A 27,727-nucleotide genomic window follows, 5' to 3' on the forward strand; every position below is an offset into this window, starting at 1 on the left:
ACTTTTTCTGAACTGCCGCCTTCACTCATGCGGCATCTTTTGTGATTCAGGCCTTGACCCGTCAAGCTCAGTTGGAGCGGGCAGAGGAAATTGAACTGGAGCTGGAATTCTGCAAGAAGATGGCTGCCGAGTGCGCTCGGAACAGATCCAAGAAGCACTTTGAGAACTGTAAGGAAATTTTGGAGCAGATTGTGGACTTGGCCACCAAGGTTGGAGAATATCGCCTGCTCACCACAAAGTAAGTGATATGTTCGCACCACACACGTTGCATCAGACTTTAATAATCATAGCAATATTAATAACAGCAATTTACTGTATATCGCACTTGTCAAGATTAAATTCACATCATGCAAAAATAATGAAGGGACCCAAATTTACAATTTGTCACCCACACATTTCACCACTTCTCCTTTTGTTGTGCTTTCAGGACAGGGTGGAGTGAAATGCTAAAAATAATAATGTCCTGTTGGTTGTATGACAATTGTAATTGCATTCCTCACAGGAGCAGACAAAGCAGTGGCGTGATATACTGTACATGTGTTTCTATTATTTTGGATTGTATTCAAGTTAAGGCTGTGCCATTTGCAGTCTGATTCCAGCAAAGCTGATGCGTGAATGGAAGGAACTGCTGTTAAACGGTCTCCCTCTTTACGAGCAGCAGCGGCTCACATCGCCTGATCCAGTTGAGCTCCAGAAACAGGAGCTACTCAACAGTCAAGATTACGAAGAATATGTTGTGAGTTATACCGAACAAAAATATAATTGTCGCGCTTATGTTTTTGCCCATATTTTTTACGAGTTGAACTCAAAGATCTAAGTCACAGGTGTCAAAGTCAAGGCCCGAGGGCCAGATCTGGCCCGTCACATCATTTTATGTGGCCCGTGAAAGCAATTCAAGCATGTCAACTTCCATGATGCTTGCTAAAGTCTGAACCAAAATTTCAAATTGTCATATACTGTATAATGTACTAATTACAATGTTGGAACAATCCATTATTCTTGACTTCTGATGTCAAAATTGGTTATCCATCTTGTTGTTCACTGAGTATGTAATATTTGGAGGTGGTTAAACATTTATATGGTTTCACAAAATTCACAGTCATAACGGCCCACTGAGGGAAACCGTAACTACAATGTGGCCCGTGACAAAAATGAGTTTGACACCCCTGACCTAAGTCTAAGAATACAAAAACCTAATTGCCCTCAATTATTGTTCTTATACCTGTTTTAATCTGTATAAATGAGCACTTCTCTTTTGCTGAAGTAATTCATCTACCGCACAGGTTTGACTATCATGCTGCTGATTCAACATCATGATTATTGCATGATTAGGCTGCCCATAATAGAAGGCCACTGTAAAAATGTGTAGTTGTACTAGATTCTTCAAAACGGAGAGGGTCTGTGGTACAAAAATGAATATTCAATTGAAGGGCAACAGCTGCAGTCAGAATGCCAATTGCATGCTCTCTCAAAACTTGCAGCATCCGTGGCATTGTGCTGTGTGATAAAACTGCACATTTTACAGTGGTCTTTTATTAAAGGCGTCTACAGCATCTTGATAATCCACACCTGTGAGGTGGCTTGATTACATCGGCAAAGTAGAAGTGCTTACTAAAGATATAGTCATTTTTGTGAATATTTGAATAAAATAGACATTTTATTTTGGACTGTGCATAGAAAAACTCTTGGCTTTGTAATTCAAGATCAAGTAAATTGAGAACATTTTGTGCCTAGTGTGTCTTTTGAGCTGCATGCAGAATGGGACCGTACATGGGACAAGTGAACCCTTAGTTTTGATTGGACTTTGTTGTGTTGTTACCATGTGGTGTGTGTTAGAACATGGTGGGAGAATGGACATGGACAGAGGAGTCCGGGGAGGCCAGTTCACCAGTTGTGCCGAGCCTCAACGTGATTCTCAGACACGTGTTCTTGAGAATGAGGAGCTTGATCCCACCACCGAGCCCATCAGCAATTCCTGGCTACAGGCTCAAGGCGTGTGTCCTGGGCAAGTTCTGCTCCGGCAAGACCACCTGCCTGAAGAAGATTGCTCAAGGTACATGATGTCAGTTAATCTAACAGTGTTTGTGCGCACAAGAACACGTCGTGTTTCTTACGTATTTTTTTTATTCTTTCTAAGTAAGCCTGTTGTCTTCTCTGCGTAGAACTCAAAATATGTGTCCTATCAGTGGACACGCTAGTCGAGGAGGCGCTGAACGCTCACCAAAGTAGAGAGAGGGTGAGTTAAGATTCAACTCTCAGACCAGACTAGAATATAGGACCTCACCAGTAACTATTTAAAAAAAACGTGCAGGTCAGAGACGAAAATGAAGAAACTGAGAATGAAGTAGCCACAATTCTGAATACTGGTGGGTTATTTGTTAATACACTTATCACAGTTTTAGTCATCATGCTGTAATCTGCAGTGGCAATTTGTCATTGTTTTTGTTGTCCTTTATTTTTCAGATCTGCACCGCAAAGAGGAAAGAGCGCGCATAAACGTAAGCAAAGCAATCGCTGGATTTACTCACAAGATGCAAGATTCAAATGTGTCTTTAAAACAGCCATCCCACACGCTCCCTTTTCCGTTTATCCCAGTTGTCGATCCGTGCACTGCTGGGAAGTGCTGCTGCAGAAGAGCTGAGCAAAGGCAACGTCATCCCCGATGAGCTGTTGGTGGACATTGTAGTGGAGGCTATCAGGTATCACTGCATTGCACTCAGTGGTAGAATATTCACATGGGAAAAAATTGCAGAAAACACACTATAGAAGTATTTGCGATCTTGTGAGCAGCCAGGTTCCATTTGAGTCAGGTTGGATCCTGGATGGCTTTCCGGTCAACATAGATCAGGCCCATCTTCTGGAGACAGCCATTGCCTCGCTCGACATCGGGTACGAAGTAGTGGGCAGAAAGATAGACCTCGCCATTGATCCGAATCCTCCGCTGCCCCCGCCCCCGCCACCAGCACTGGACTTGGCTGTACTGATGGATATTCCTGATCAGTGTGTTGCCAAGCGGGCGGTCAATTCCCCTGGTATGTTTCGAATAATCACTGAAGTGAAGGGTTCTTAATATTTTGGCCTTGTCATGCAGCAAAATAGTAGACAGTACTGTGCAAAGGTTTTTGACAAACACCATTTTCATTGTATTGTTTTGCTACAGTAAAAGATTAAATTACAGGACAGAAAGCAGAAAGATAATTTCCCTAGATTTTGTGAAGGTAGTGCGTTGTCCGAGGAAGAACTCATTCCAAAAGGTCTGGATAAATAGTTGCACTTTGTCTGTTGATCATGGTCCATGAACCAGGATGTAGTCTGCCATCACAAAAAGATAGACATTGAACAAACAAACTCAAATGTGACATGAAAAAAAATGTTTTTCACTTACAGTTAAACCAGTCTGGCTCTCAGTTCACATGATGCCTGTGCACAGTACTGTATAGGCAGATATTTTTTAAACAACCTTTCAACTGGATTTCACCACATTGTTAAGAATTGTGTGAAATTTCTTTCATGTAAAGATGGAGGCAAACACACTTCTGGTGCACATGTCAACAAGCGATTGTTTATTGCGCAGATTCCACACAGGTAATGAAATATCTTATTTCTTGTGTTACTTGATTGGCTGTCGCCTTGCATCTCCAGTTCAACATCTATTCTCCTCTTTTAGGATCACATCTTTTCAGGATAACTGGATTAAACTTGAGGAATGGTTTGGAAACGCTGGCAGGAAAAGTATTTTGATGCGTGTGAATGCAGATGTAGCGATGGAGGAGCTTTACATGACCATGAAAAGTATCCTACAGAAGGCTATAGTACAAAAACAGGAAGGTAAAAAGACATTAATATATTGTAGGGAAAAACATTTTGTCCACCTCTGTGCAGAGGAGCATAACCTTTTAAGAACAAACACGTTGACGTTTATGACATTTTTTTCCAAACTGCTGCCGCAGCTCCTAGGTTTCCTCATGTTGAGGAAGTTGTGTTGGACACCCCTTCAGTGTCTCCCCCTCCTGCTGTGAGCTCTGCCCAAACGCCGGCCCTCACAAATGAAGATTCCAAACATGAAGAATCCCAGTTGAGCCTTACTGAGGACAAATCCAATTCAGTCACCCCATCAGGTACAATGGCCACCTTTTTAACGTGTGAAAACCTGCTTGAAAGGTTTGCAAAGGTGTGTCATGGGGAAAATTATCCATTGTGTTGCTTAGTTGTGGTGAAGGGTTGTGCACAAGCACTCACACTGTGTGTGTGTGTGTGTGTGTGTGTGTGTGTGTGTGTGCGTGTGTGTGTGTGTGTGTGTGTGTGTGTGTGTGTGTGTGTGTGTGTGTGTGTGTGTGTGTGTGTGTGTGTGTGTGTGTGTGTGTGTGTGTGTGTGTGTGAGATCTGCATTGAATAGAGTGTGATAGCCTAAAAACGTTTTCGGCAGATTGTTAATAAGGCTAAAAAAGAGCAGTGGCTCCAGAGATGCACCCTGGGGTTCACCCCTCTCAATGATTACAAAATCACACACACACACATAAAAAGGTCGGATAAAAAGGTCTTGTGCTAAATTAATTCAGTCCGGTCTTTGAGGTATGACTGGAACCAGTCTAGCCCGGTGTGAAAGGTGAGAATGAAAAGTACACCGGTGTCAGCTGAATTGGACTAGAAAGACTCATAAAGGCGGTAAATAAGAGTGGATTTGAGTGGCGACTATTGTAGATGTCATCAGAATTTAATAGACTTTTCTTCCCAAGCTGCAGATCCAGCAAGCAAGATGTCAGTTGACTCAGTGGCCGATGAGGACTTGCAAGAAGCCCCACCCACCTCAACCTCACCTATCCCGGGTTCTTCCCGCTGGGTCTATGTAGATGAGCCACTTTCCTCAGTAGGAAACAATTTGTGTTCTTATCAGAAGACTGTCGCGTAGAATAATTTCCTTCCTATCGCGTTAACTTCTCCTTTTGTTTTCTACATGTCCTCATTTAGGATAAAGCGGAGTATCTCTGCCAACAGTGGGAGTCAATATGTGATTCTTATGTGAGCAGTGTAAAGGCTGTGATGCAGGAGCTCCGCTTAGAACGTACAGTTATTGACCAACACTTGTATGATATCAGGTAAATTATAATTGAAAGTGTGTTTTCATATACTGTAATAATGCATTGATTCTCAAAGTATGGTAGGAGTACAGTACCGCTTTTGGTAGTCAGGCTCTTTCTAGTGGTATACATAAGAGTCATCGGATTAAATACGGTTACCAGGAAAGTATATCAATTAAAACTTTTTTTTAATGATCCCACAGACCTACTACATTACTGAATTTTAATGTTGGCCATTAGGGGGCTATTTGGAGAGCAAAGTATTTTGAGGTGGTACTTGATGTAAAAAGCTTGAAAGCCACTGCACTAGTCATATTTATCACAAATATACAGTATATTGCTGTAAAATCACCGAATAATGCAAAACAGATTTTGAATAATTTCTAGGCTACAGATTAAAGAAAAGTAATGCCGATATTTTTTCCCATTGTTTTCCATTCATTCCAAACCATGTGGCACTTATTCAGAGAGGAGTTCAAGCAATTCCTAGAGCGGCCGGACCTGAAGCAGGAGTTAGTCTCTCAGTGGCAGAAGGACTACAACAGCATACCTGATGATCTGAGGAAAAACGAGGAGACCAAAGCAGAGTTAAATCATCGCCTGGATGTAAGTAAAAAAAAAAACAAAAAGAAAAAAGACTGAACATAAAAGTGACTGAAGAATGTAAACTTAAGTGTTGTGATTGGTGCGAAGGACTTGCGGGAGCATTTGTGGGACATTGTCGACACGCACAAGGAAGATGATGAGACACAACGGGCTGTGCTCATACGTGAGAAATGGTTGGAGGACCACACCACTATCCTTGTCAACCATCATTTAAGACTCATACAGGTGACACTTTTTCATGAAGTGGTCCAACTATTTAATATTTCATGTGGGAAATGACTACAGATTTAATGGGAACATTTTCTGAGGTGGTTCCAAGTATTTTAATTCCAGGACAAAAAAACTATCTATACCCGCTGGATTAAAATCTAACAAATATCCCGACAATTATGATGAAAGTTATAAGTTTTCCTTTGACTGTTCTCAGTCTTCGTGATTAAAGTTGTTTTATCAACCCAATGAGATAAGGAACTAGATCGATAAGCAGTATCGACTGTGAAGTTGGAATTTAATTCTGATGAATTCTCATCCCCAGTTATGACCTCATTCAGTACACTACCTCACCCTTCCTTAAATGTTTTTTTATTTAGTTTAATGCTTAAAAAAATCTTTGTCTTACATAGGTGGAAATGAGCCGTTTTCAGAACACACGCAATATTTTGCGGGACTACTATCTTAATGGGGGTCAACAGGAACACCTGGACTCTATCCCCCTCCTTGACATTGAAGATATAGGACCTGCAAAGGTGTCTCCCCGCAATCCGATTCCCTGTATTATTTCTGTTGATGTAGATTTTTTGATATACAGTAAAAAAAATTTTCAAAGAATGTTATATACTTTAATCCAAAATAAACGTATGAATATTTGTGACAATAATGCACAGTTGTATTATTAATGGATCTCATGTCGTTTGGGTCCAGGTACTTCGTGAGATCTTGATCGCCAAACACGACGATGCCCTCACAGTCATAAGTAAACTGGTAATGCGGCTCGTGTAAACACGTAATTTAGGAACATGTGTGTTTGATATGGTGCATGTATATGGAGGGAGTCTTTTTAAAACTCAAATTTTGTCCACGCGTAGGTGTCAACAGAACCGCAACAGGTGGAGCTGAAAGCACAAGACGTCGAGAAAATCCAAGAGAAGGAAAAAGCCCAGGAGAAGGAGAAAGAAAAGGAAAAGGAAAAAGAGAAGGAAAAGGAGAAAGAGAAGGAAAAGGAGAAAGAGAATGCAAACAAAAAGAATAAAGACAAAGATAAAAAACAGAAAGGCAGTGAATTAATTTAGCATCATGGCTTGCAGCAGGTTATCTACTTTATTTTATAGTGCATATTGTATTCATCTTGTGTTCAGGTTCCCCATCCCCTCCTCCTGCACCCAGCCCACCACCAGCTGTGGAGACAGTGGAGAAGACCCCAGTGGGCGTTAAAAATGTCAAACAGAAACTAATAATCAAAGAATACACAGCCGCCTTGAAGCATGAAGGTACCTCTCGCTCACATCCAAATGAACACATGTTTCTTGACGCTGTTTTTTAAACATACTTAGACTTGAGGAATTCTGTTCAAAATGATAGAAACTCTTTGTGATTCTTTTGGAAAATAAAAAACGCCATTTATGGAGACATGCACATTTTTACATTATTTGTATCCTGGAAAGCAAATCACAGACTCGGTTTGAACATCCATCCATCCATCCATTTTCCGAACCGCTTGATCCTCACTAGGGTCGCGGGGGGTGCTGGAGCCCATCCCAGCCGTCTACAGGCAGTAGGCGGGGGACACCCTGAATCAGTTGCCAGCCAATCGCAGGGCACACAGAGACGAACAACCATCCACGCCCACACTCACACTCACACCTAGGGACAATTTAGAGCACCCAATCAGCCTGCCATGCATGTTTTTGGAATGTGGGAGGAAACCGGAGCACCCGGAGAAAACCCACGCAGGCCCGGGGAGAACATGCAAACTCCACACAGGGAGGCCGGAGCTGGAATCGAACCCGGTACCTCTGCACTGTGAAGCCGACGTGCTAACCACTGGACTACCGGGCCGCCCCGGTTTGAACATGTTCAACAAAACTTTATATCATCTGTACACATGGCAATTTTCTTGGTCTCTTAAAAATACCACTGAAGACATGTTGGTGTGTTTGTGTGTGCGAATGTGGTTTCCAGAGAATTCATCAAAGGTACGAATTAAGCTGGTGAAAGGCCACGGGCTGGTACTGGTGAACTCTCTGCAAAGCAGAGCAGACGAGATCTTTAGCGAGATGCGAGACAGCTTAGAAGCACATTACGTTGCACAAATGAAGAGGTCAGTGTCACTTTTTTCGATGCCATTGCACAACGTGTAATATTAATGAAAATCAATGTGAGCCATTAACATTTTTTTATTTTTTTAGTATTGACCAACTTGCAGAGGTGGTGCGTCACTTCATAGAGACTGCTTCTAAACTCCAGAATGAGCTGGTGCTGGTAAGTAAAGCCTTTTTGAGGGTTTTAATTTCTTTTTAAGTGCAGATTTGCATAATACATTGTTGTGGCACCAGGACATTACACCAACCAATCAACATTTTGTTCGCATGTGCCCTGACTGACCCTGATAAATTGATTTTTACCTCATTGAAGGTTTGTTTGAGGCCCTATAGGATTTGTATTTGTGTAGCCTTTCTGAGAGGATGACATTTGAGGGTACTTCGTGGTGAATAACAATCTCTGGCTTTTTGGTATAGTCCATATTTTCTTGGTTTTAGGAAAGTATTGATTTCTATTTGAATGGAGACTCCCTATTGATTCCAAGTCCACCAACCCAACTGAGTCCACCTGCATCGGAGAGAATAACAAGATCAATGCTGACAGTTCTTCAGCTGGACGCGCTGTACCACTGTCTTTGCAATGAGGCTCCAACAGGTAAACCGCCTGAGCTTTGTTGGTTTCTGTCCAGCCGCCTTTCCTTTCTCCTAATTCATTTTTTTAATCCTTCCTGTTTCAATTTTCAGGTGTCATGTCCAGTTCTGAGTTCTTCCATCTGATCAGGGACATCCTCCCTTTCAACACTCTGCCTGAACCTTGGGAAAACATGACTGAAACACAGGTATGCTCAGTTTTTCTAAAATATTAGGTTTGTATTCGGTAAACAAGTCAAACAAAATCCAGTTTGCAAACGACAATTAAGGCCTCACTGGCAGTGTCAGTCAAAATGTTTTATACAGCTGTTGAATTGAATATCGTTTGATTCTGTCACTAATGTTGTGAGTCAACTCCGATTATGCGAGACCCTGTCATGTCTGTCATTTCCCCTCTTGGTTGTATGTAGTTGAACGAGATCATTTCCCTGCTCACTGATGGATACAAACAGATAGACTGGCGTCGATTCCTTCTCAGTGCTGCCATCCCTTGGCCGTTTCCCTCCTTAACACAACTGCTGCTCGTGCGTAAGCATTTCAAGGCAGCAGACATTGATGACACAGGGTACATCAGTGAGGAACACTATCTGCAGGTTTGAGGCCCTCTAACTTCTTGAAGTGTGATTTCCATTTTGTGCCCTTGTTTAATCTGCCTTAACCAACTTGAGTGGCCGTCTATTCAAGTGTTTCCTCAGCTTTACTTTTCCAAATCACTTTTTGTTAAGCAATGAGCAGTAGTTTGGAAGATGGTAAACAATGTTTCAAGCTGTTAATTGCCACTTCCGGTTCCAAGTTTACTCTCAAACATCAATCAAAGATAATTTCATGTTGCATATCTGAAACAACCTCATAACTTTGCCTTAAAGTCTCCTAGCTTAATGCTAACACATAGACGGGCTAATGAAAAGCATCTATATGGTAATGTTATAACACTTCTAGAAATTTGAACACAAATAGTGCAGCAACACATGTAGACCTACACAGGCACATATTTTGTGTCCTCTATAAAAAATGACTACTATTATTGCAGCTGAGTGAGTCATTTACAGTAGTTGTTAAACTCTCCTTTCTTTGCTCCATGACTGTATCATACTACCTACTGGTGGCCAAGTTGCGCACATCAGATGGTCCAGATCATGATGTACAAACTGATGTACAAATTATTTTCATTGTTTTTAATTGTCATTGCTGTATGGTTTATGAAATACGACATTATCAAGTGCTACTTTCCGATCACATTGCAAAATTTAGTTGGGTTCTTGGAGAAGGCGTTTCCATTCATTTGAATTGAGAAAAAATTATTTGAGATGTGATTGTTTTGAGTTACGAGTGTGGTCACAGATTGAATTAAGATCGCATATCAAGGTACCATTGAATAATGAAATAATAATGACCACTCAATGTGAAATCTGGACCCGTTATTTATACACAAGGCTACAGTATCATTCTGTTCTATGAAGTGCAATAAGTTGATTTGACCCTCTGCCACGTAGTGTAAGAGCATGTCATGATTCTGTCTGTCACTCTACATCACTAGCATAGATAGATAAACAAAGATACATAATTTGCAGTGAATAATAGTAACTGAATATCTTTTGTGGACATGAAATGAAATCAAAGGGAGTTGAAATCATTTCTCATGGCACATAAATGTGTTCATTGGTCTATTCCTTTCCTAACACCAGACTGAGTTGTGGTTTTCCTGTGAGAGTGAGCAGTCCGTCTCCGAGGACTCCTATGAGCCTCTAAATAACCGTCGAACTAACCTGCGCAAGGTAAAGCACCAGCAAGGGTGCCATTCCTGACAGCTATAACTACATGACAATCGCACCCTATTTTTAAAAACGATCTCCTTGTCTTTCCTACATAGTTCTTTTTCCAGCTGTTTTCCGATCACTCTACCACACCACCTCAACTGGACTACATGGCCATGCTGCTCTGCTTCGCCTCAGATCCCGATCCCAAGCAGGGCTTCATTAAAGCATTGAGTGTAATGACGGGTCATCATCTCCAATATCCCACTTCGAGCTCTCTTGACACTGTGAGTTCATTGGTGTTCAAGGAAAAAGCATCAATCATCATCAATTGGCACTCTGCAAAAGATTCCAACCTCTTGACACATGATTCACTGACGCAAGACTTGTTGCATATGCAGACTGAAATCAGCTTTGGGGAGAACACGGTGCCCTCTGCCTCGGAGTCTGAAGAAAAGCGCAAGGACGAAGAGGAGTGGGCAGCGAGGAGCAGACAGACAGTGTCCATCCCAGCTCTTCTATCTGTCGTGGGCCCCGAAGTGGGAAAAATGAAAGGTGGTGTCAACCCTCCTTCAGGCTGCTTGAGCCAGGAGGAGAGCGTTGAGGTATGCTGGGGCCAAAGTATATTGAATTTTGTTCTTCAGTACCCAGGAAGACATTGTGCTTCTGAATGAAACGCTAACCTCATCGAGGTGTTTAGGGGGTCCCTTAAAACTCCCTCAAACCCTTAAAGATGATGCAGTGATCTTTTTGCATCTATGCCAACAGCAATACGATAATGTTTTAAATATAATACAGTATAAGATTTGAAGCATTGTTGTGGGCCATTGATATTAAATTTCTTCTATCCAATGGAATGACAAATCTCATTTTAAGATGCATGGGTCATGTGTGTTTCCTCCAAATTATGGTATCTGGTGTTCTAAGATTTTGCCCTGATGACATTTTATTTAATTTGCTTATGACAAATGTTTTAGTTGCCCCTTGACTTTATAGCCCCGTTGATAATGATTTTTATATTTATTTTATTTGTGATAAATGTTTACGCCTTGAACAATGTCTGCCCTTTCTAAATGTTACATAACATTCAATAGAACTAACAGTATGCTGCCCTGTAGCATCTGATGCAGATATTCGCAGAGCTGGGCTACACTCCAGAAGACGCCATTCCTTTCTCGGTCCTCTCTGAGCATCCTTCCTTTCATAACCTGATAGCGGTCACTGACCACCACCTGTTTGTCGTAAGTCAAGACTCTTCTCTCTTTTTGGGGGGGGGGGGGGGGGCTGGAGATACTTTCCTGTACACAAACACTCTTAAACACACATTTTGTTTCACATCACAATTCACAAAATCAAAAAAACAAAACATTCCGTTTTCTCAAAAATATTTTTCGTTCTCTTTCAGAACATTCATAATGTGCTGCAGGCCCGTCAGCCACAGGGAGAAGCTCAACAGTCTCCTAATTGATGACATAATACAACATCTACTTTCTGTCTTCCTTCTCGAAGTAAACTGTTAGGAGAGAATAAATTGATTTAAAAAAAAATCTAAATTCTTGCTTAGTGACTTCGGTGCAGAATGAGTTGACTATTCTGCAGTTTCAACATGAAAACTTGAGTTAAGTGTCAAGGCAGGCTGACTGAAAACATCAGCCATGATGGGACTGACCTCTCTGACTCTGCATTCTTTTTCCTGAAACACTCCAGCAGTTTTTCTGATTCACTTGTTTTTCTAATGACCTCTCTGACACAGAGGAGCATCGTTTTGCGTCTACAATGAGCGCATTGTCCACGATAGCCTACATGTCAAGCCTCAGTTGCCAGCAGCGACCTTCCGGAGCACCCGCAACCCTATTGTAGCTCATTTAGCCGGGATGCGCTGTCCTACCTACTGCTGCGCCCCTTCCAATCAATCTCAAAATCAGCAAAGCAAACATATCATTAATGCATTATTTTAAAGCTAATATTAGCGAGTAAATGACATTTTGTCAAAAACAGGACTATCAATGCAGGCCAAGATGGCTAATGCTGAATTATAATTGTGTTGCCTTTAGTTAACATTCCTAATTATCCAATTTGATTGAAAACGTGCTTTGGGGGACCCTGAGCCCCCCTTTTGCCGCCGCTCCTCCTCCTGGTCCCTCCCTTTCATTAACACTGCAGGTCCAATGCTGGTAGACATGTGAGTGTCTGACTTTTAGAAGAAAAACGGAGAGGCTAATGTGTTATGTGGACAGAACCACGCACACAGACTGGCGTGCCGACTCCTGAATGACAAGGATCAGCGCCTTCAGGTCGGATCTTTTGCATTAATCTACACTGACAGCCAAGCAAAGTGACACTCAGACATTGTATGTGCTTTCTCCCTTTCATCGGCTTGACTCTGAATGTAATGCTCTCTTTCTTTCTAATCAACCTATTTTTTGGATTCTTTTGTTTTTTCGTGCGTGAAATTGTTTTCCCATTGTAATTGTGCCTGCTCCTGTCCGCAATCATAATTTTACTGTGAGTTTTACAAGGCAGACACTCGCACAAGAACGCTTCCATTACAGTTTATTTTTGAACTGGAAGACTATTTACGGGACTTTGGCCGCAGATCAGGGTGGCACCAACGACATGGGGCTTGTGGTTTGGATGTGCTGGCTGCTGGCTCTCCCACTGCTCCAGTCTGCCAAGATCCTGACTGTCTGCCTAATTGGTGAGTAGGGGAGCATGCTTTTTTTTTTCTTTAACACACCCCCATTTTCTTTTTAACTAGCCGTCAAAAGAGCAGATGAAAATATGACACAGGAAATTCTATAGTTATTTATTTTTTAAATGGATATATTTTTAATGAATAAGTGGACTGTCTGGGCACTGATTCCTTATGCTATGTTGTGGCTCTGATTAACACATTTTGCAGTTTAAAATTCAAGGAAAATGTTTAAATGTGGGGAAAGAAATTGAACTAAACTTCTTATCATGGGTTTGTTCTATTCTTATTTTAAGATAAGATATCCTTTATTTGTCCCACACTGGGGAAATTTACAAATTTTTAATAAGATAATGTGATTTTTTTGTATTTTCAATTTACTTGGTATGTTAAATATATTGACCCATCAGTAAAATGAAGGGTCAAAAGTTAAAAAATGACTCTTTTCCCCCCAAATATTTATACACTATACAGTTTCCTCTCACATCCCCCAAAACTTGCATAAGGGTATGTCCATTTGAAAGAGAAGTCAAGTCAAAAATTTTCTTGACAATAACATTTTCTTTGCGTCCCCAAGAGTGTAAATATTACATTCTAATTAAAATTGTGTTTGTGAAATAATGTAATGCCCTTCAATGCGGAAAGAAGGATGCACGCAGTCGCTGATGCAATCTGTTGTTTTTCATTCATAGGAGTTGCTGTTAGCCACAACTCACGCCCATGCACTCCACACTCAGACTAACTGTATATGACAATATTCCCCCAACCTGGCTCCTCCCCTCTCTATGACGTCACACAAATACAAGAAACAGATATTACAATATGAATTGAGCAGCATTTTGCCATTTTGACACTTGCTGTCGACTGAAAATGACATCATGACTGAACCTAAAAAAACAGGTGATCCATGATTGGTCGTTACCTGAGCCTTGAGCCACTGTGATGTCGTTTTCACTCGACAGCAAGTGGCAAAATGACAAATTCATATTCTTCCTGTTATGCTCACGAGGGTCACGGCATGCTGGAGCCTATCCCAGCTGTCTTCGGGCAGTAGGCGGCGCAAACCCTGATCCGGTTGTCAGCCAATCGCATAGACGAACAACCAATCACGCTCACACTAGTCACAGTTTAGAGTGTCCCATTAACCTGAGACAAGAAAACCGCAGTATCTGGGGAAAACTCACGCAGGCATGGGGAGAACATGCAAACTCCGCACCGAAAGGCCGGAGCCGAAATCAAACCGTGCACCTGCACTGTGAGACGGACGTGCTAACCAGTCGCCCACCGTGCCTCCCTAATTCATATTGCACAAAGTCAATATTAATCTGAATCCTGTGTTTGGACAAGCTAGGTTGCATAGAACATATTGAAAAGAATATTTTTGAGTTGACTTCCCACTCTAAATTTTCTGTGAATGTATGTTAGCCTCCATGTGCCCTATGACTGACTGACAACCAGTCCTGGGTGTAATCCGCCTTTCACCTGGTGTCGGCTGGGATAGGCTTCAGGTTCCTCATTAGCTGTACCTGTATCTAATAAAGTGACCCCTGAGTACTGTATAGCCCTACGAGCCCGGCAATGCCGTCTCTCCTGCAGGAGGAAGCCACTATTTGTTATTTGACGAGATTTCCCATAACTTCCACCTGCACGGCCACGAAGTTCGCATGCTCCTGCAGCTGGGCAACCCTGTCATTACAGGTATTGTTTCAGATTGCTGTATTCTTTTTCTGCAACATGAATTTGTATTTTCCTTTTTAACGTAACATCACGTCTGTCAGGTTTGTCCTACGCTGGTCGCAATGGCAGCTACCGGACCAGCACCTGGTCCCTTGGAGAGGATTACATTAAGCAGTACAACGGCTGGTTCTTGGAACAACAAGCACAGTTTCTACTGGGCCGGTACCACGCTTTTGATCAGCTTTTTACATTCATTTTATGCGTGGTAAACATGACCCCCACCTTCTTTACTGTTAAGATTTGGAATCAAACTAATTTTCTTTGAACAGGGACAGCTTTTATGGCTTTTTGAACTTCATGGGCCACCTTTCCTATCAGTGCGACAAGCTCTTAGGGGACGACGATCAAATAACTTTCCTCCAGAAGGAGCAATATGACGTCGCTATCCTGGATGCTTTTAACCCCTGCTCCTTCATCGTAGCACACAAACTTGGTACTCAGTGATTATCTATTAAATATAAGTGTAGAGACTTCTGAAGATTTCATTCCACTCCTATTTTACCTCATCCAGGTATCCCCTACATCGCCTTTTATCCAGGTTCTTTGAATGGCCCCCTGTCCATTGCCATCCCGGCCTCCATTTCCTCAGTGCCAGCTTTCAGCTCCCAGTTGTCGGATCGCATGGACATCTGGGATCGTGCAAAGAATTTCATGTACACGTTGCTGGGTGCTGTCGGTAAGGATGCCTAAAGTGTATCAACTGTTATCTGCATTGCTTCATTAGATTACAGTGGACTCAAATGTTGCGGAATACGGGTCATCTAAAATAAAATTTGTATGAATACATGACAGAATCAAACTGTTGACCTCATAAAACATTTATCAATTGTTCAAATTATCATTTTATTCGTGGCATTGTAATTTTGAGGTTAGACTTTCGTTTTGAAAATGTCATAAGAATATAAAAAAAACAAAAAAACAACTGTCCTAACAACGCCCTAAAATGTTCCGCTTCTCATGAAAAGGTCAGAAAATTGTCTGGTCCATTTTCAAGGACATAGCCGAGCAACACCTTGCTTCGGGCTCCCCGCCTGGTGGCCTGGACGAATTCCACCAGAGGGCAGAACTCTGGGCATTCAACACCGACTTTTCCCTTGAGTTCCCGCAGCCTCTCCTGCCTGCCACCGTGTTGATGGGGGGGCTCCTCAATAAACCTGCTGAGCCTCTAGAACGGGTCAGTGCTCTTCATTACAACATATTCTGATATGTAGCTTATTTTGGAAATGGACTCTTTATTATTTTTGTACAAATAGTTGGGTCTCTGGAGTGCCTGCCCACCCATTAAGGGGTGGGGGGGTAAAAAGTGAATTGGTTGAATATGGCTAAAATAAGCAGCAGTGCTGAATTTTGTTCATTTGCACAGCAGCTTTCGCCAACAGTGATAGTTTGTGAAAAGTGACACGTACAGGACTCAATAGTTTGTGGAGTTGAGGACTCAGTGGCGGCGTGGAGGGGGTTGTGTGTGGCGATGTGACCATGCGCCACATTGCACACATTATGGCACTGGGTCACCAATCTTTTTGAAAGTGAGAGCTCCTTCTTGGGTAGTGATTAATGTGAAGGGCTACTGCCAACCAGTTTGATACGCACTTCTGAAATAACACATTTGCTCAGACCTTGAATTGTTATGAATAATTAATGATGTACTGATCATTTTAATGATTTCTCGCAATCTCTCTCACAGTGAAGGAAAGAAGTATAAATCAATACAAAACTTGTTTCCATAAATTCCTATGGGTGCTGACGTTTTCACATGATCATTTCTGCAACATCCCTCGGAAATCACAATGTCCCACCACTGGTGATGAACATGGGTCACAGCCATGTTTTTAAGACGCCTGGGAACAGTTTTCAAGTATGAAAAAAAACATGCATCATGTCTCAATTAACATAGTCAAACAAGGTCTATTCTTGTGTCCCTTGCAGGATCTTGACTTGTGGATCTCCAGTTTCGGAGAGTCAGGATTCATCATCGTGACATTGGGATCAATGGTCTCTTCTGTGTCTGTGGACCGGCTTCTGGTGGAATTAGTGGATGGCTTTTGCATGATCCCCCAGGGTGTGATCTGGAGGTACCAGCTAGTCATGATGTTTGCACTCACCTAAAAACTCTGTTTTTCGATGTTGATGCTACTTTTTGCTTTCAGGTATGACCGTGACCTTTGGCCACGTCACTTGAGCAAACCTTCCAATCTCTTACTCGTGGACTGGCTGCCTCTCAATGACTTGCTCGGTGTTTATCCACTTTATTATACACCGCATAACACTTGGTTGTATGTGAACATATTCGCTTTTACTTGACAGCGGTTGGGTGGTGATCATTGGTGTAGAACTGCATCACATTGCGTTTCTAATTATTAAATCAATGCAATTGAAACAGCGTCAGTCATAACTGGGTATTGGGCAGTACAGCCATTGTCTATCCTTCCTGACTTTGTGGAAAGTTACATCCTTGATTGGCGGTCAGTTAATCGCAGCAAACCACCTTCCTCACGTACTGATAATTTAGTCTTTGCATATCCAGTACAGTAAAAAAAAAACTATCACATCAGAAACATATGTTAGATGTTGCTATGCGGTTTTTAAAATGATTATTATTTAAATATTTAATATATTCATCACCTTTTTCAAATCAAACATTCCCATTTCTTCCAAGGACATGACAAGGTGCGCCTCTTCATCACCCACGGAGGACAGAACAGTCTTCTGCAGGCGGTGTATCACGCCGTTCCCGTGCTGGGCATCCCCCTGTTTGGAGATCAGTTTGACAACGTAGTGAGGGCTGAAGCAAAAGGCCTCGGCCTCGCCATCAGCCCCACGCGGATCACCGGCAAGCTGCTGAGCTCCACCATCCAAACTGTCATACGGAATGTCAGGTGACTTGCATGGTTTCACAAGCAAAGATTTTATGAAGAAAAACCCTCCAGCCAGATTAGTCATACAAATTTACAAGACCTTTGATAATGTAAATGCTTATGTAATGATATCTTTCTTGCTTATATTCTTCCTGTGATTCCTCCACCACTAGTTTCAAGTCGGCAGCTTTGTCCCTCAGCCGTATCCACAGATCACACCCAGTGCCCCCCGCACTTAGACTTGTGCAGTGGGTGGAGCACATCCTACACAGCGGAGGGGGAGCTCACCTGAGGCCTGCCTCACTGCAGCAGTCGTGGTATCAGAGATGCCTGCTGGACGTGCTTTGCCTCGTCGTGATGGGTCTTGCCGGGTCCATCCTTCTCTGCTGGATTTTCTGCAAGAGCAAGACAAGCAAAGGTGACAGTAAGAAAACACAATAGTAGCATTCTTGGTCTCCTGGGGAAACCTTCTGTCGATCCAGCTCATAACTGCGTCAGCTGCCTTGCTCAAGGGAATCAAACCTGAGACCTTTTGATCATAGGTTGCATTTTACCCATTTCTTCACATTTAGCATGGTTGTTGCAAGCCCAGCATGGAATTTGTATTCAAATAAGGCCAGTCATGTTGATGTAGAAGATCTTTACGTGATCAAAAGTCCTGAAAACACATTTTTTTAATAAAATGATTCAAAGTCTCAGTGGAACCTCAAACGTTGAACTCAAGTGTGATTTGTTTGGATTTGGAAATCATCTGAAGCTAGGAATGTTTTAAGTGAGATTTTAAAGGGAACATATTACAGAAATGTGATTTTTAAATAGCTTACATATAATCAGTTGGCTTTCTTCGGAATGGCAGACCACCCATCACTTCAGTCAGACAATCAAGTAAATCTTTAGTCTCAGCCTCATTCTGAAAATTTGTCTGTGAGTGAACCATTCGACACTTGTGTAACACGGTTTCAACACTAACTATCCGAACCACTTCCCGAGCAACAATCTCCACCAATGGCATTATCAGCCAGGCTGGCTGAAGTTCCAGAACAAAAGTACCCCATCAATCGCGGGCTGGGCGATATGACGAACGAAAAATGATCACGATATATATTTTCATATTGTCCAGTCTCGATTATGATCACAATTTTTTTAACATTGTTTTTAAACTGACAGTTTTAAATGATCTGTACTGAAAACTAAACCAAGTACGTTAACATTTTATTCCAATATAAAGTACAGTACTGTCAATACAGATGAACACAGAAAAATGTTAAAATATTTTTTTTTACTCAACATGACAACAAATGTTGAGAAAAAAATGTAATTGCAGAAAATAATGTCTTACGCGGAGGGTGCAGCAACATGCAAAATTGTACTCAACAGTATTTACTCTAGAAATACTCATAGAAATCAAATTTGCTCTCCGCATAACCTGCAAACAGAACATGCATGAACATGACCTAAATTAATGTCCTTCTTGTTCATCTGTGGGCTCTATTGGCAGCTGGCAAACCAACCCAAACACATTACTGCCTCCAAATGAATTGTCCTTCCACTAGAAGGAAACCAATGTGAATGGAAGGTGGCTGGATATTGTGACATTTGCTAGCACTACCTAGTGGTGGGGGTCTGAAGTATACTTGTACAGTATCTCGAGACAGAAAATCTCCCGAAATTCCTACGTCAAGACAATCTCAAGGCACCGCCCTATCTGTTTCAAAACTTTTGGAGTAAAAGTTTAAAAGGCAATTGAACAAAAATATTCAGATTACAGCGAGCGATTGAAATACAGTCATTGAATATTTGTACTTTGTTACTCTCCAGCACTGGACATAGACGTCTTTGTGCAGCACTGCTGCTGCATTGTCCCACACCTCCGTGCTGCTTTGACCTTACTGTGCTTGAAGCGGTTGTGTGTGTGTGTTTGTGTGCATGTGAGTTTGGGGGCTAGGGGGGGGGGGGTGGCCGTGTGGCCTCCAGGCTCTTCTTTTGGCACCCACACCTGCAGGCCTCAACTCCGACCCCCGCGGCCTCCCCTGCTTATTGGCACAGTCTGCTTCCCACTCCTACACAAGGCCCGCCAATGTTCACGGTCAGCGCTCACCCCGCAGTGGAGAGCAGAAAAGGTCTTGGAGGACCGCTCCCCTCCCCTTCCTCTGCCCTTCTTCCCACCCCTTACATCTGTGTTGGGGGGAAAAGATAAATTAGCAAGGGAAAAAAATGACCAATTAGAACGGCATGTTCTCTCTCCCCCCATTCAGCTGTCCAATCCTTCATGCCATCTCTTCCTTTCATTTGTCTGGCAGTTGCAGGTGCCAGTATGTCTTCCTCTGCCTCGCACGCAATCCCAAGTGGGCCGGGCAAAACAGGCCCAGGCATAATATAACAGCAAGCGGGGGGACAGATAATAATGGCAAAGGAGGGGAAAAAAAACAAAAGATGAAACGCCAATGAAGCAGAAGAGGAATGAAAGCAAACAAATTAGACGAGAGGAGGGAAAGAATCTGACAAGCCATTGGCACGAAATGTTAAAAAAGAAAAACAATACGATTCACGGAATGAAACAACACGTTCACACGTCTATAATCCGCTGCTTCACATGGGCGGTAAAGTCAATGTGATAGTGCGCAGTGGTTCATTGCCTGCATTGCTACACGGCGACAATGAAATGGTGAAATTGGCACGCCTGGTTTAGCCCATGAAAATGAAACAAAATCTTAAACCCTTTTAAACGTTGGGGGCTCAAATCATCGTGGGAGATGCCGAAAAATCTAGTGAGACCTCAACTCAGTGAGCATCTAAAGCTTAAACTCCACAAGTGTTTTGGGTTTTTTTTTTCCTTTGGCTTTTCTGTTTTTGTGATGTCACCGCAGAAGGATACCAACGATGACAACGAAGAAATGTGTGATGGGTGAGTAATTTCACTTTATTTGTGGTTTTATTTCTTTATTTTTTCTGTGTGTGCATGGGTCACATCCCTACACTTATATGACAAATAAGAATGTTGAAATGTCACTTTAAACAATGTCTGTACAGTTGATATAATTCTTATGATGGTAACCGTTACCTAACACGTTACTTCACTGCATATGAGAACAGGCAAACTCCACCCAGGAAGGCTTGAGCTGGGATTCAAACTCAGGATCTTGGTTCCAAATTCCAGTCCCTAATGATGGGGATGTAGCGCTATCTAGTGGTGTAGAATGTGTGCCTCTGGTAAGTGACTTTCACAAGTGTATTTGTTAATTTGCTCTAACTTGACTTCCTTACAAAATTGGGTCTCAATTTTTTTTTAATAGGGCAGCATGGTGCACCAGTAGTTTGCACATCTGCCTCAGAGTTATACGCATCTGGGTTTGAATCCTGGCTACATGGGTTTTTCTCTGGGTATTCCGACTCCCGCCCACATGCCAAAAACACGCGTTACTTGCCCATAGATGTGAATTTGAGTGTGACATGTTGCGCCTTGTGATCGGCCAGCGACCAGTCCAGGGTGTACAGCACCTGGGATGATGGAAGCTCCAGCTCACCCGCAACCGTAAGAGGTACAGCATTATAGAGGATTGATTGATAAAAATCCATAATACAGCAACAATAGTATGTAACAAATCTACAGATTCGAAACGATTCATACCGTTTTGGTGGACCAGCCGGAATGACTGTCATGTTGGCCTTTGCTTCTTATGCCTGAACAGTTTTTGAAATCACAGCCACTTTTAGGCTGGGGAACGTCTCTTAACATATTGGAATAGGTTGCATTTTATTATTAGTAGTATTCCAATTTTCGTTCATTACTAATAATGGAGCACAAAGTACCTCACACAATCCAAAAACATGCATGTTAGGTTAGGTTCACTGAAGACCCTCAGGCTCCTGAGATTGGACATAACAATGGCACAATCATATAATTTTGTATACCATTAATTGCAATTAATTAGTATTATTTTGTTCCCATTAACAATAAAAAGATATACAGTACATAAATCCGTCAATCCAGTGTACATATCTTACAACAGTGGTGCCCACATTTTTTCAGCATGCGAGCTACTTATTAAATGATCAAGTCCAACCGATTTACCAACCTTATTTATTTAAAAATATACTTTATTTCTATGTACAATGTATGTTGTGTTCATGAATAACATTTTAAAAATATATCTCAAAGAGAAAAAAAATGTAGGTTTTGAATCATCATTCCTCATTATCTTCATGTAGTAATATGTTCCTGATTGGTCAAAGCGCCACTGCAATCCGATTGGTCAGAATTTGACCAGGTGGGCGTAACCTTACGTCAACCTTCCTTTCGATAACTGAAAGGCGGAACGTAACATGGCCATGATCTTCTCCGTTATATGAATTAACAACGCTTACTCACGCTGCCGTATTTCCTCTCCGTCAAACGCATTATTATGGTCCAGCTCCTAACACGGCGACGCGCTTGGAGGTGAAACACGGAAGAGGCCGAGGACAACTCCGCCATGGCGGCCACATATGGCTTCAAAGCTTGCCGGAAAATTCGCGGTGCGCAGATACGAGGTCTCCTGGAGGCGAAGGAGTTCTTCCTGTTCGACTGCGACGGGGTCCTGTGGCACGGTGAGAAGGCCGTGGCGGGCGCGGCCCAGGTGGTCAACTCGCTCATGAGGCAGGGCAAAAACGTCGTGTTCGTCACCAACAACTCGACCAGGCCGCGCGACAAGTACGTACACAAGTTCTACCGGCTGGGCTTCACCGCCGTCGCACTGGAGCACATCTTCAGCTCGTCGTACTGCTCGGCCCTCTATTTGCGGGACGTGGCCAAGCTGCGCGGTCAGGTGTTCGTCGTCGGCTGCGACGGACTCCGGGACGAGCTCCGGGAGGCGGGAATCCCCTGCGTGGAGGAGGCGGACGAACCGGACGCCACCATTTACGACTGCGACCTGGCCGCGGACGTCAAGGCGGTGCTGGTGGGCCACGACGACAAACTGACCTTCCTCAAGCTGGCCAAGGCGTCGTGCTACTTGAAGGACCCGAACTGCTTGTTCCTGGCCACCGACAACGACCCCTGGCACCCGCTGTCAAGTGGAAGGATACTGCCAGGTACGAACGTGGTGCTCCGGGTACTCAGCCGAGGGTTATTCTTAGCCTTTGACTGTATTGTCTTTTCCACAACTGATTAGGACAACTAAATTAGGTATTAAAGTTTGAATCATCACGAGTCACTGATACACAATTAGCGCGACTGGTGCAATGCAGGTGTGTTTGTTACCAGGCTCTTACTCGCGAATTCCCACTATTCATGCTGGCTAGGGTCTAATGAACCATGCTGCAAGTTAATCACCGAATAAATGCCTCACCGCACCAAATGCTGTTGTAATTTCTAGAGGTGCCATACAATTGTTACAAAGCATTTAAAATGCTTTAATCATGTGAAGCAAAAACCATACCTCAAAGCGATGCCCCAAAGATCATTTTCCATTTGGACCAATATTGCAGGCTCACGCTCCACTCACTGTAGAAATATGTTGGCGCTACAGTGTCTATGTCTTAACCAGGAGTAAAAAGTTACTGCAAAACAGAATGTGCAAAATTTGGGATCATTTCATATTTGCAGTGCAGTGAATCCACTGCAAAGCAGAACTGTCTTAAACAACAGCACATCTATGATCAACAACTGAAGGTAATGTAAAAGTCGTTCTCTTTTTTGAACATCTATCCACCATTTTCTAAACTGCTTATCCTCACAAGTGCGTCAACCTCACAGTGCAGAGGTGCAGGGTTCGATTGCGGCTCCGGCCATCCCGTGTGGAGTTCGCATAAACCCTGCATGGGTTTTCTCCGGGTACGCCGGTTTCCACCCACATTCAAAAAACATGCATGGCAGGTTAATGGAACCCTCTAAATTGTCCCTCGTTCTGAGTGCGAGCACAGATGCTTGTTCGTCTTTGTGTGCCCTGTGATTCCACAATCTGATTTCGCCATGACCAATTGGAGAATGTAACGGGATACACTGTACCACGATCATCTCACAATTGCCAAAGTCATCACTACTTATCTAAAGACGCAGTATTGTAACAGTGCGCAACTATTGATTGTCATGGGTATATTAGATTGATTTTCATTGTCATTGAAATAATGGCAAACAGGGTCAATTTGACTTTATTAGAACCTGATTGTTTTGTTGCACAAATGTCATTGGCACAGTGGATTCCAGTATCTCAGCAGACTTGTTCAGAGAGATGACATTGCTACATTTGATATTGATCCATCCTGGTTTTTGTCTTCCTTGATAGGTTCTGGATCCCTCATGGCAGCCCTCGAGGTGGCCTCGGGCCGCAAGGCCACAGTGATCGGCAAGCCGAACCGCTACATGTTTGAGTGCATCTCCAGCCAGTTCCCGGGCATGGACCCGGCCCAGTGCCTAATGGTGGGCGACCGCCTGGAGACCGACATGCTGTTCGGCTCCAACTGCGGCCTGGACACCATGCTTACCCTCACTGGGGTGTCCCAGATGGAGGAGGCCCACCAGTATGAGAATAGTGAGGAGTACCAGAGCCTGGTGCCGGACTATGTGGTGGACACCATTGCTGATTTGTTGTCTGCATTTGAGTAGTTGCAAGAGCAGAGCAACTGATCAGTGCAGTGTGTGGAAAAAAAAAGCAATTGACACCTCTCACCCATCCTTAAAAAATCGCTTACAAATTGTTTTGAGAAGAAAAAAAATCACCCTCAGTACATGCGCAGGGAGTAAAGAATCTCTGCACCAAAACTGAGCTCCTCCCTGACATAAAAGTGTCTCTCAGTTAAAATGTTTCATAACATTTTGAGAGGGTTTTGGTGTCATGCTGTGGCATCTAAGGATATATCAGGAAGGGCACAAAAACTGATCTTCAGCAAATTACACAGGATGGGTGGGGGGTCCTGTGTGAATTTTTGAATGATGAACTACTGTAATTTCAAGCATACCTCAGTGTTAAGCGTCCTAGCCATTTGTGACCAATTGTTTCAGCATTTATATTGCACCTTCTATGAGCTTTCATGTCTTGATACCGGATGAGTATTTATGGTGCAGGGGACGACGAGTGAACATTTCATTTTAGCCTGGAAGCACCAACATCACAACTAATTGTATATCAACAGCATTTCTCCATTTGACAATCTGTCAGTCACATGTGATAAGACAGTATTACAATTTACTGGCTGCAGTGAAGCCACTAATTGAGGGATTATTTTTTACCTCTTATACAGCCTGTCACATGGATGTAAGTGACCACCTCACTTTTGTGATTATTCAGTGTTAGCATAGAGCATGTTGGCAACAATAAAAACTGCATTTATGCTAAACATAGTTGCGTGTTTCGCGTTGACATCACACACACAGGAACACCAAAACAAAATAGAATATTGCTTTAATGACTTGGATGTAGCATTGGAACAAACACCGCCCAACTCTGTGTCATGAAAAACAGACCTCAGTTGTGGGAAGAACTCTGGAGCAATGTTTTCCACAGACCACACAAGTTAGTCAACAGAAGCAAAAAAAAAAAAAAAAAAGCAGTCTGGTGCAAGATGCCAATGCAAGAACATTCAGTGTTCGTTTGTCCAGAAGAAATGTCCTTCAAAAGGTCATCAAAACACAAACATACTCAATAATAAAAATATGTACATAATGAGAGTATTTGTGTAATATTTTATTCTACATTGTGTGTTGTGGCTTTGGGTTTTTTTTGTGCCAAGAAATGAAAATCCATCAGGATGATAACCACCATAGGCAAGGACTTTGGTTGCAGTTATTGAAACGGGACACATCATTCTGGTCCACCACGCTGGAACAACAAGAAAACACAAAGTACACACTATAATCGTAACTCATTATATAAAACACAAAGTACACAGCTATAATCGTGACTCATTATATTTAACCATTGGCTAATTTACCTGAATGTAATCCATTTCTTCGACCACCAGTGGTCTCCGGCGGTACCTCGCTGGGAGCAGCTGAACGGACGCCAAGGTGTCGGGTGTGCCCGGGATGGGCGGGAAAGTTACACGACTTATTATTTGTGGTGCAGCTGAGGCTGATGCCGAACTGTTGGGTTGTGGGACGGTGACTAATAAAGTTTTCATTGCTTCTTGGACTGGAGGAGAAAGATAATGCGGTTATCAAAATATGCGGTAAATTAACAACTACTTGCCCTTAAAAGTCTAATATGGTGGCTCTCAAACTTGTTACACTTATATGTGTATCGTGCACACAATTGAACTGTACTTGGAGAGTAATTCTAAGACAAACCGCTAGAGGGAGCCAGTATACCAAAAATGGTATTCGAACACCGAGTATCAGGTCTAATGCAAGACTTGTGTATTGAAAAAAGGTAACTAAATCGTGGTTTGGGTTTTCATTTAATGTCATATTTTGGGAAAAAAACGATGCAACTCACCACTGGGCTTCGGGATGCCTTCTCTGCTGGGAAATTTAATCATGGGTGCATGAGGCCGCACAGCCTAAGGAAAGCAAATATATCAGATGGAATGAATGGACTACAATGGGCTGTTCAAATGAGACTACAACCTAAAGTATGTATTCAATGAAAATTTCCGGACTTTTTATGTTCTGTTGGTCATAGTTCCGTAATAAATACAAAAACATTTAGACGGGGGAAAGTCACCTATGTAGGCAGACTCATTTTTCATTGTTTGACAAAGTCTGACAACACATTTTCCTTATAATCAAATCAAAAGCGAGTTAAACTACTGAGCTATCATATCGGTTGTTCAGATAAATGTCACGCCGCAATTAACAGACAACTAAGTGGGTTCCTTGATGACGTCATACAAAACAACTCCAAGACCTATTTTTGTTCCTGGTAAAAGTTTAGAAATAAATCAATTTTAAAAAACAAGTGATGCCACTAGAATAGATTCCCGTTCATTAAACGCCGCTTACTGTCAGCAGTCGAATAAATAAGCGCTCCAAAATAATCATTTGAGGAAATACAGCGTTTATTTTCCAGTATTTCAGTCCAAATTCAGCCGCGTAGCCTGCTAGCAGCTTCCGGAGCACGCTCATAAGACAACTGCATGACATTTAATTTTACGCAAGTATACTTGAAATTGGAAAAACGGGTTCTCTTTTAACGAGGGAAAACGACATTTGTGACAGCGAAAAAACAAGGACACCAACAAGGGTACAAGCAGATTTTGTCACGGCAATAGGTCTGCCTCCTTGTGCTAATTCACCAAGCATTACCACCGATCAAAAAGCCACATTATCGTTTATTAACTTTACACGAAAATTACACGTAAAGCACACCAAATGTGAAGTTGTCAAAAAGAGACGTTACCTGAATAACGCGAGCGGTGGGAGCAGCCATTTTGGAGCTGACTTTGCTTCCCATGACGACCTCCACACTTTTAGTTCCGGTTTGGAAAATCGTGTCGCTTCTCTTCACACGCCACAAGATGGCACCGCCCACAACCCGCAGTGATGTCTGCAAAGGTTCTGGTCAGTGAATTGACGACACCGCACACACGGTAAATGACATTGATGTCAATACGTATAGCCGCCTTTAAATAACCAACAATTATGTACCCCGACCCCAAATATTACGTTACCTATCAGGCAAGCAGCCTTCTCTGCGTCAGCATAGAAAAAGTAGTAGTTTAGCGTCCAAAATAGACTCACAAGAACACAGCCAAATTAAATTAAAGACCTAAATCCATCAGTCACCCCATACTCCAAGAGGATGCACGAAAATATGTTGAAGAGCACTCATGTCGTCCAGAATCTGTTAGTGTCGGTTATCAGTGCCTGTCTTATCTGTCTTAAACACGAATCGAAGACCTCTCAGATTTTTACATTACCCAGGAAATAATACACTCGTCACGTGATACGCATCGTCCAATAGGCAACAAGGTAACTAACAGTTTGTCGACAGAGGGAGATAAGTATACAGTACTGTATACTGTAATTATACTTTATATACAGGTATATATATATATATATATATTTATTTAAATATATATCAGCCTATTGCAGGGCATACATATACAAACAACCATTTATGCTCACAATCACACCTAGGGACAATTTGGAGTGCCCAATCAATGGAAGGGTTACAAAAAT

At 42.4% G+C, this 27,727-nt stretch overlaps 4 protein-coding genes and 1 long non-coding RNA gene across 7 annotated transcripts in view; 3 read left to right on the forward strand and 2 right to left on the reverse strand.

Annotated features, from left to right (window-relative positions):
* The window catches only part of spef2 (sperm flagellar and cilia associated 2), a 14,821-nt gene extending 2,929 nt beyond the window's left edge, over positions 1–11,892 (forward strand). Inside the window, exons 9-37 of one of the 2 annotated variants that reach the window (XM_086112273.1) lie at positions 51–238; positions 589–736; positions 1,837–2,053; positions 2,163–2,236; positions 2,312–2,366; positions 2,464–2,498; positions 2,596–2,699; positions 2,791–3,032; positions 3,519–3,585; positions 3,668–3,828; positions 3,951–4,118; positions 4,743–4,867; positions 4,969–5,096; positions 5,546–5,684; positions 5,772–5,909; positions 6,308–6,430; positions 6,606–6,665; positions 6,770–6,956; positions 7,040–7,171; positions 7,863–8,001; positions 8,090–8,162; positions 8,441–8,597; positions 8,687–8,781; positions 9,004–9,186; positions 10,279–10,368; positions 10,464–10,634; positions 10,749–10,952; positions 11,466–11,588; positions 11,753–11,892. In XM_086112273.1, the coding sequence (XP_085968399.1) occupies positions 51–238; positions 589–736; positions 1,837–2,053; positions 2,163–2,236; positions 2,312–2,366; positions 2,464–2,498; positions 2,596–2,699; positions 2,791–3,032; positions 3,519–3,585; positions 3,668–3,828; positions 3,951–4,118; positions 4,743–4,867; positions 4,969–5,096; positions 5,546–5,684; positions 5,772–5,909; positions 6,308–6,430; positions 6,606–6,665; positions 6,770–6,956; positions 7,040–7,171; positions 7,863–8,001; positions 8,090–8,162; positions 8,441–8,597; positions 8,687–8,781; positions 9,004–9,186; positions 10,279–10,368; positions 10,464–10,634; positions 10,749–10,952; positions 11,466–11,588; positions 11,753–11,815 (3,789 nt within the window). In that variant the 3' untranslated portion in view covers positions 11,816–11,892. Of the gene's footprint in view, positions 1–50; positions 239–588; positions 737–1,836; positions 2,054–2,162; positions 2,237–2,311; positions 2,367–2,463; positions 2,499–2,595; positions 2,700–2,790; positions 3,033–3,518; positions 3,586–3,667; positions 3,829–3,950; positions 4,119–4,736; positions 4,868–4,968; positions 5,097–5,545; positions 5,685–5,771; positions 5,910–6,307; positions 6,431–6,605; positions 6,666–6,769; positions 6,957–7,039; positions 7,172–7,862; positions 8,002–8,089; positions 8,163–8,440; positions 8,598–8,686; positions 8,782–9,003; positions 9,187–10,278; positions 10,369–10,463; positions 10,635–10,748; positions 10,953–11,465; positions 11,589–11,752 lie in introns of both variants that reach the window. The other variant, XM_086112272.1, reaches the window with a different exon arrangement.
* An 80-nt stretch (positions 11,893–11,972) lies between these two features.
* Positions 11,973–18,342, forward strand: LOC147205191 (UDP-glycosyltransferase 3A1-like). The gene is made up of 11 exons (XM_086112276.1): positions 11,973–12,641; positions 12,944–13,045; positions 14,636–14,737; positions 14,818–14,938; positions 15,046–15,209; positions 15,288–15,452; positions 15,742–15,950; positions 16,703–16,848; positions 16,924–17,009; positions 17,433–17,652; positions 17,805–18,342. The coding sequence occupies exons 2-11, from the start codon at positions 12,964–12,966 to the stop codon at positions 18,070–18,072; spliced, it is 1,563 nt and encodes a 520-aa protein (XP_085968402.1). The 5' UTR covers positions 11,973–12,641; positions 12,944–12,963; the 3' UTR covers positions 18,073–18,342.
* Positions 17,338–18,067, reverse strand: LOC147205192 (uncharacterized). Its single transcript, XR_015101015.1, has 2 exons — positions 17,920–18,067; positions 17,338–17,524 (listed from the first exon to the last, which is right to left on the reverse strand). It is a non-coding gene; the product is annotated as an uncharacterized LOC147205192 (long non-coding RNA).
* Positions 18,343–19,881: 1,539 nt separating the features above from the next.
* pdxp (pyridoxal (pyridoxine, vitamin B6) phosphatase) lies at positions 19,882–24,945 on the forward strand. The gene is made up of 2 exons (XM_086112278.1): positions 19,882–22,701; positions 23,895–24,945. Exons 1-2 carry the CDS (start codon positions 22,104–22,106, stop codon positions 24,212–24,214), a joined length of 918 nt encoding a protein of 305 aa, XP_085968404.1. The 5' UTR covers positions 19,882–22,103; the 3' UTR covers positions 24,215–24,945.
* Positions 24,946–24,993: 48 nt separating this feature from the next.
* Positions 24,994–27,471, reverse strand: kgd4 (alpha-ketoglutarate dehydrogenase subunit 4). 2 transcript variants are annotated; one of them, XM_086112279.1, is made up of 5 exons: positions 27,217–27,471; positions 26,946–27,092; positions 26,043–26,106; positions 25,540–25,739; positions 24,994–25,427 (listed from the first exon to the last, which is right to left on the reverse strand). In XM_086112279.1, the coding sequence occupies exons 2-5, from the start codon at positions 26,997–26,999 to the stop codon at positions 25,410–25,412; spliced, it is 336 nt and encodes a 111-aa protein (XP_085968405.1). In that variant the 5' UTR covers positions 27,000–27,092; positions 27,217–27,471; the 3' UTR covers positions 24,994–25,409. The 2 variants fall into 2 exon arrangements, with proteins under 2 accessions (XP_085968405.1, XP_085968406.1); XM_086112280.1 differs by having other exon boundaries at positions 26,946–27,103.
* Positions 27,472–27,727: the final 256 nt, after the last annotated feature.

Source organism: Hippocampus guttulatus, chromosome 5, assembly GCF_054856545.1.
Source record: "Hippocampus guttulatus isolate MCC_2025c chromosome 5, RoL_Hgut_1.0, whole genome shotgun sequence".
NCBI lineage: Eukaryota > Metazoa > Chordata > Actinopteri > Syngnathiformes > Syngnathidae > Hippocampus > Hippocampus guttulatus.

Coding starts and splice junctions, on each gene's coding strand:
- LOC147205191 (XM_086112276.1), top strand. CDS start 12,964: ATGGGGCTTGTGGTTTGGATGTGCTGGCTGCTGGCTCTCCCACTGCTC. Junction 13,046..14,635: donor CCTGACTGTCTGCCTAATTG/GTGAGTAGGGGA, acceptor TCTCTCCTGCAG/GAGGAAGCCACTATTTGTTA. Junction 15,210..15,287: donor CATCGTAGCACACAAACTTG/GTACTCAGTGAT, acceptor TACCTCATCCAG/GTATCCCCTACATCGCCTTT.
- pdxp (XM_086112278.1), top strand. CDS start 22,104: ATGGCGGCCACATATGGCTTCAAAGCTTGCCGGAAAATTCGCGGTGCG. Junction 22,702..23,894: donor AAGTGGAAGGATACTGCCAG/GTACGAACGTGG, acceptor CTTCCTTGATAG/GTTCTGGATCCCTCATGGCA.
- kgd4 (XM_086112279.1), bottom strand. CDS start 26,999: ATGGGAAGCAAAGTCAGCTCCAAAATGGCTGCTCCCACCGCTCGCGTT. Junction 26,107..26,945: donor CCACCGCTCGCGTTATTCAG/GTAACGTCTCTT, acceptor TGCTTTCCTTAG/GCTGTGCGGCCTCATGCACC. Junction 25,740..26,042: donor AGGCATCCCGAAGCCCAGTG/GTGAGTTGCATC, acceptor TTTCTCCTCCAG/TCCAAGAAGCAATGAAAACT.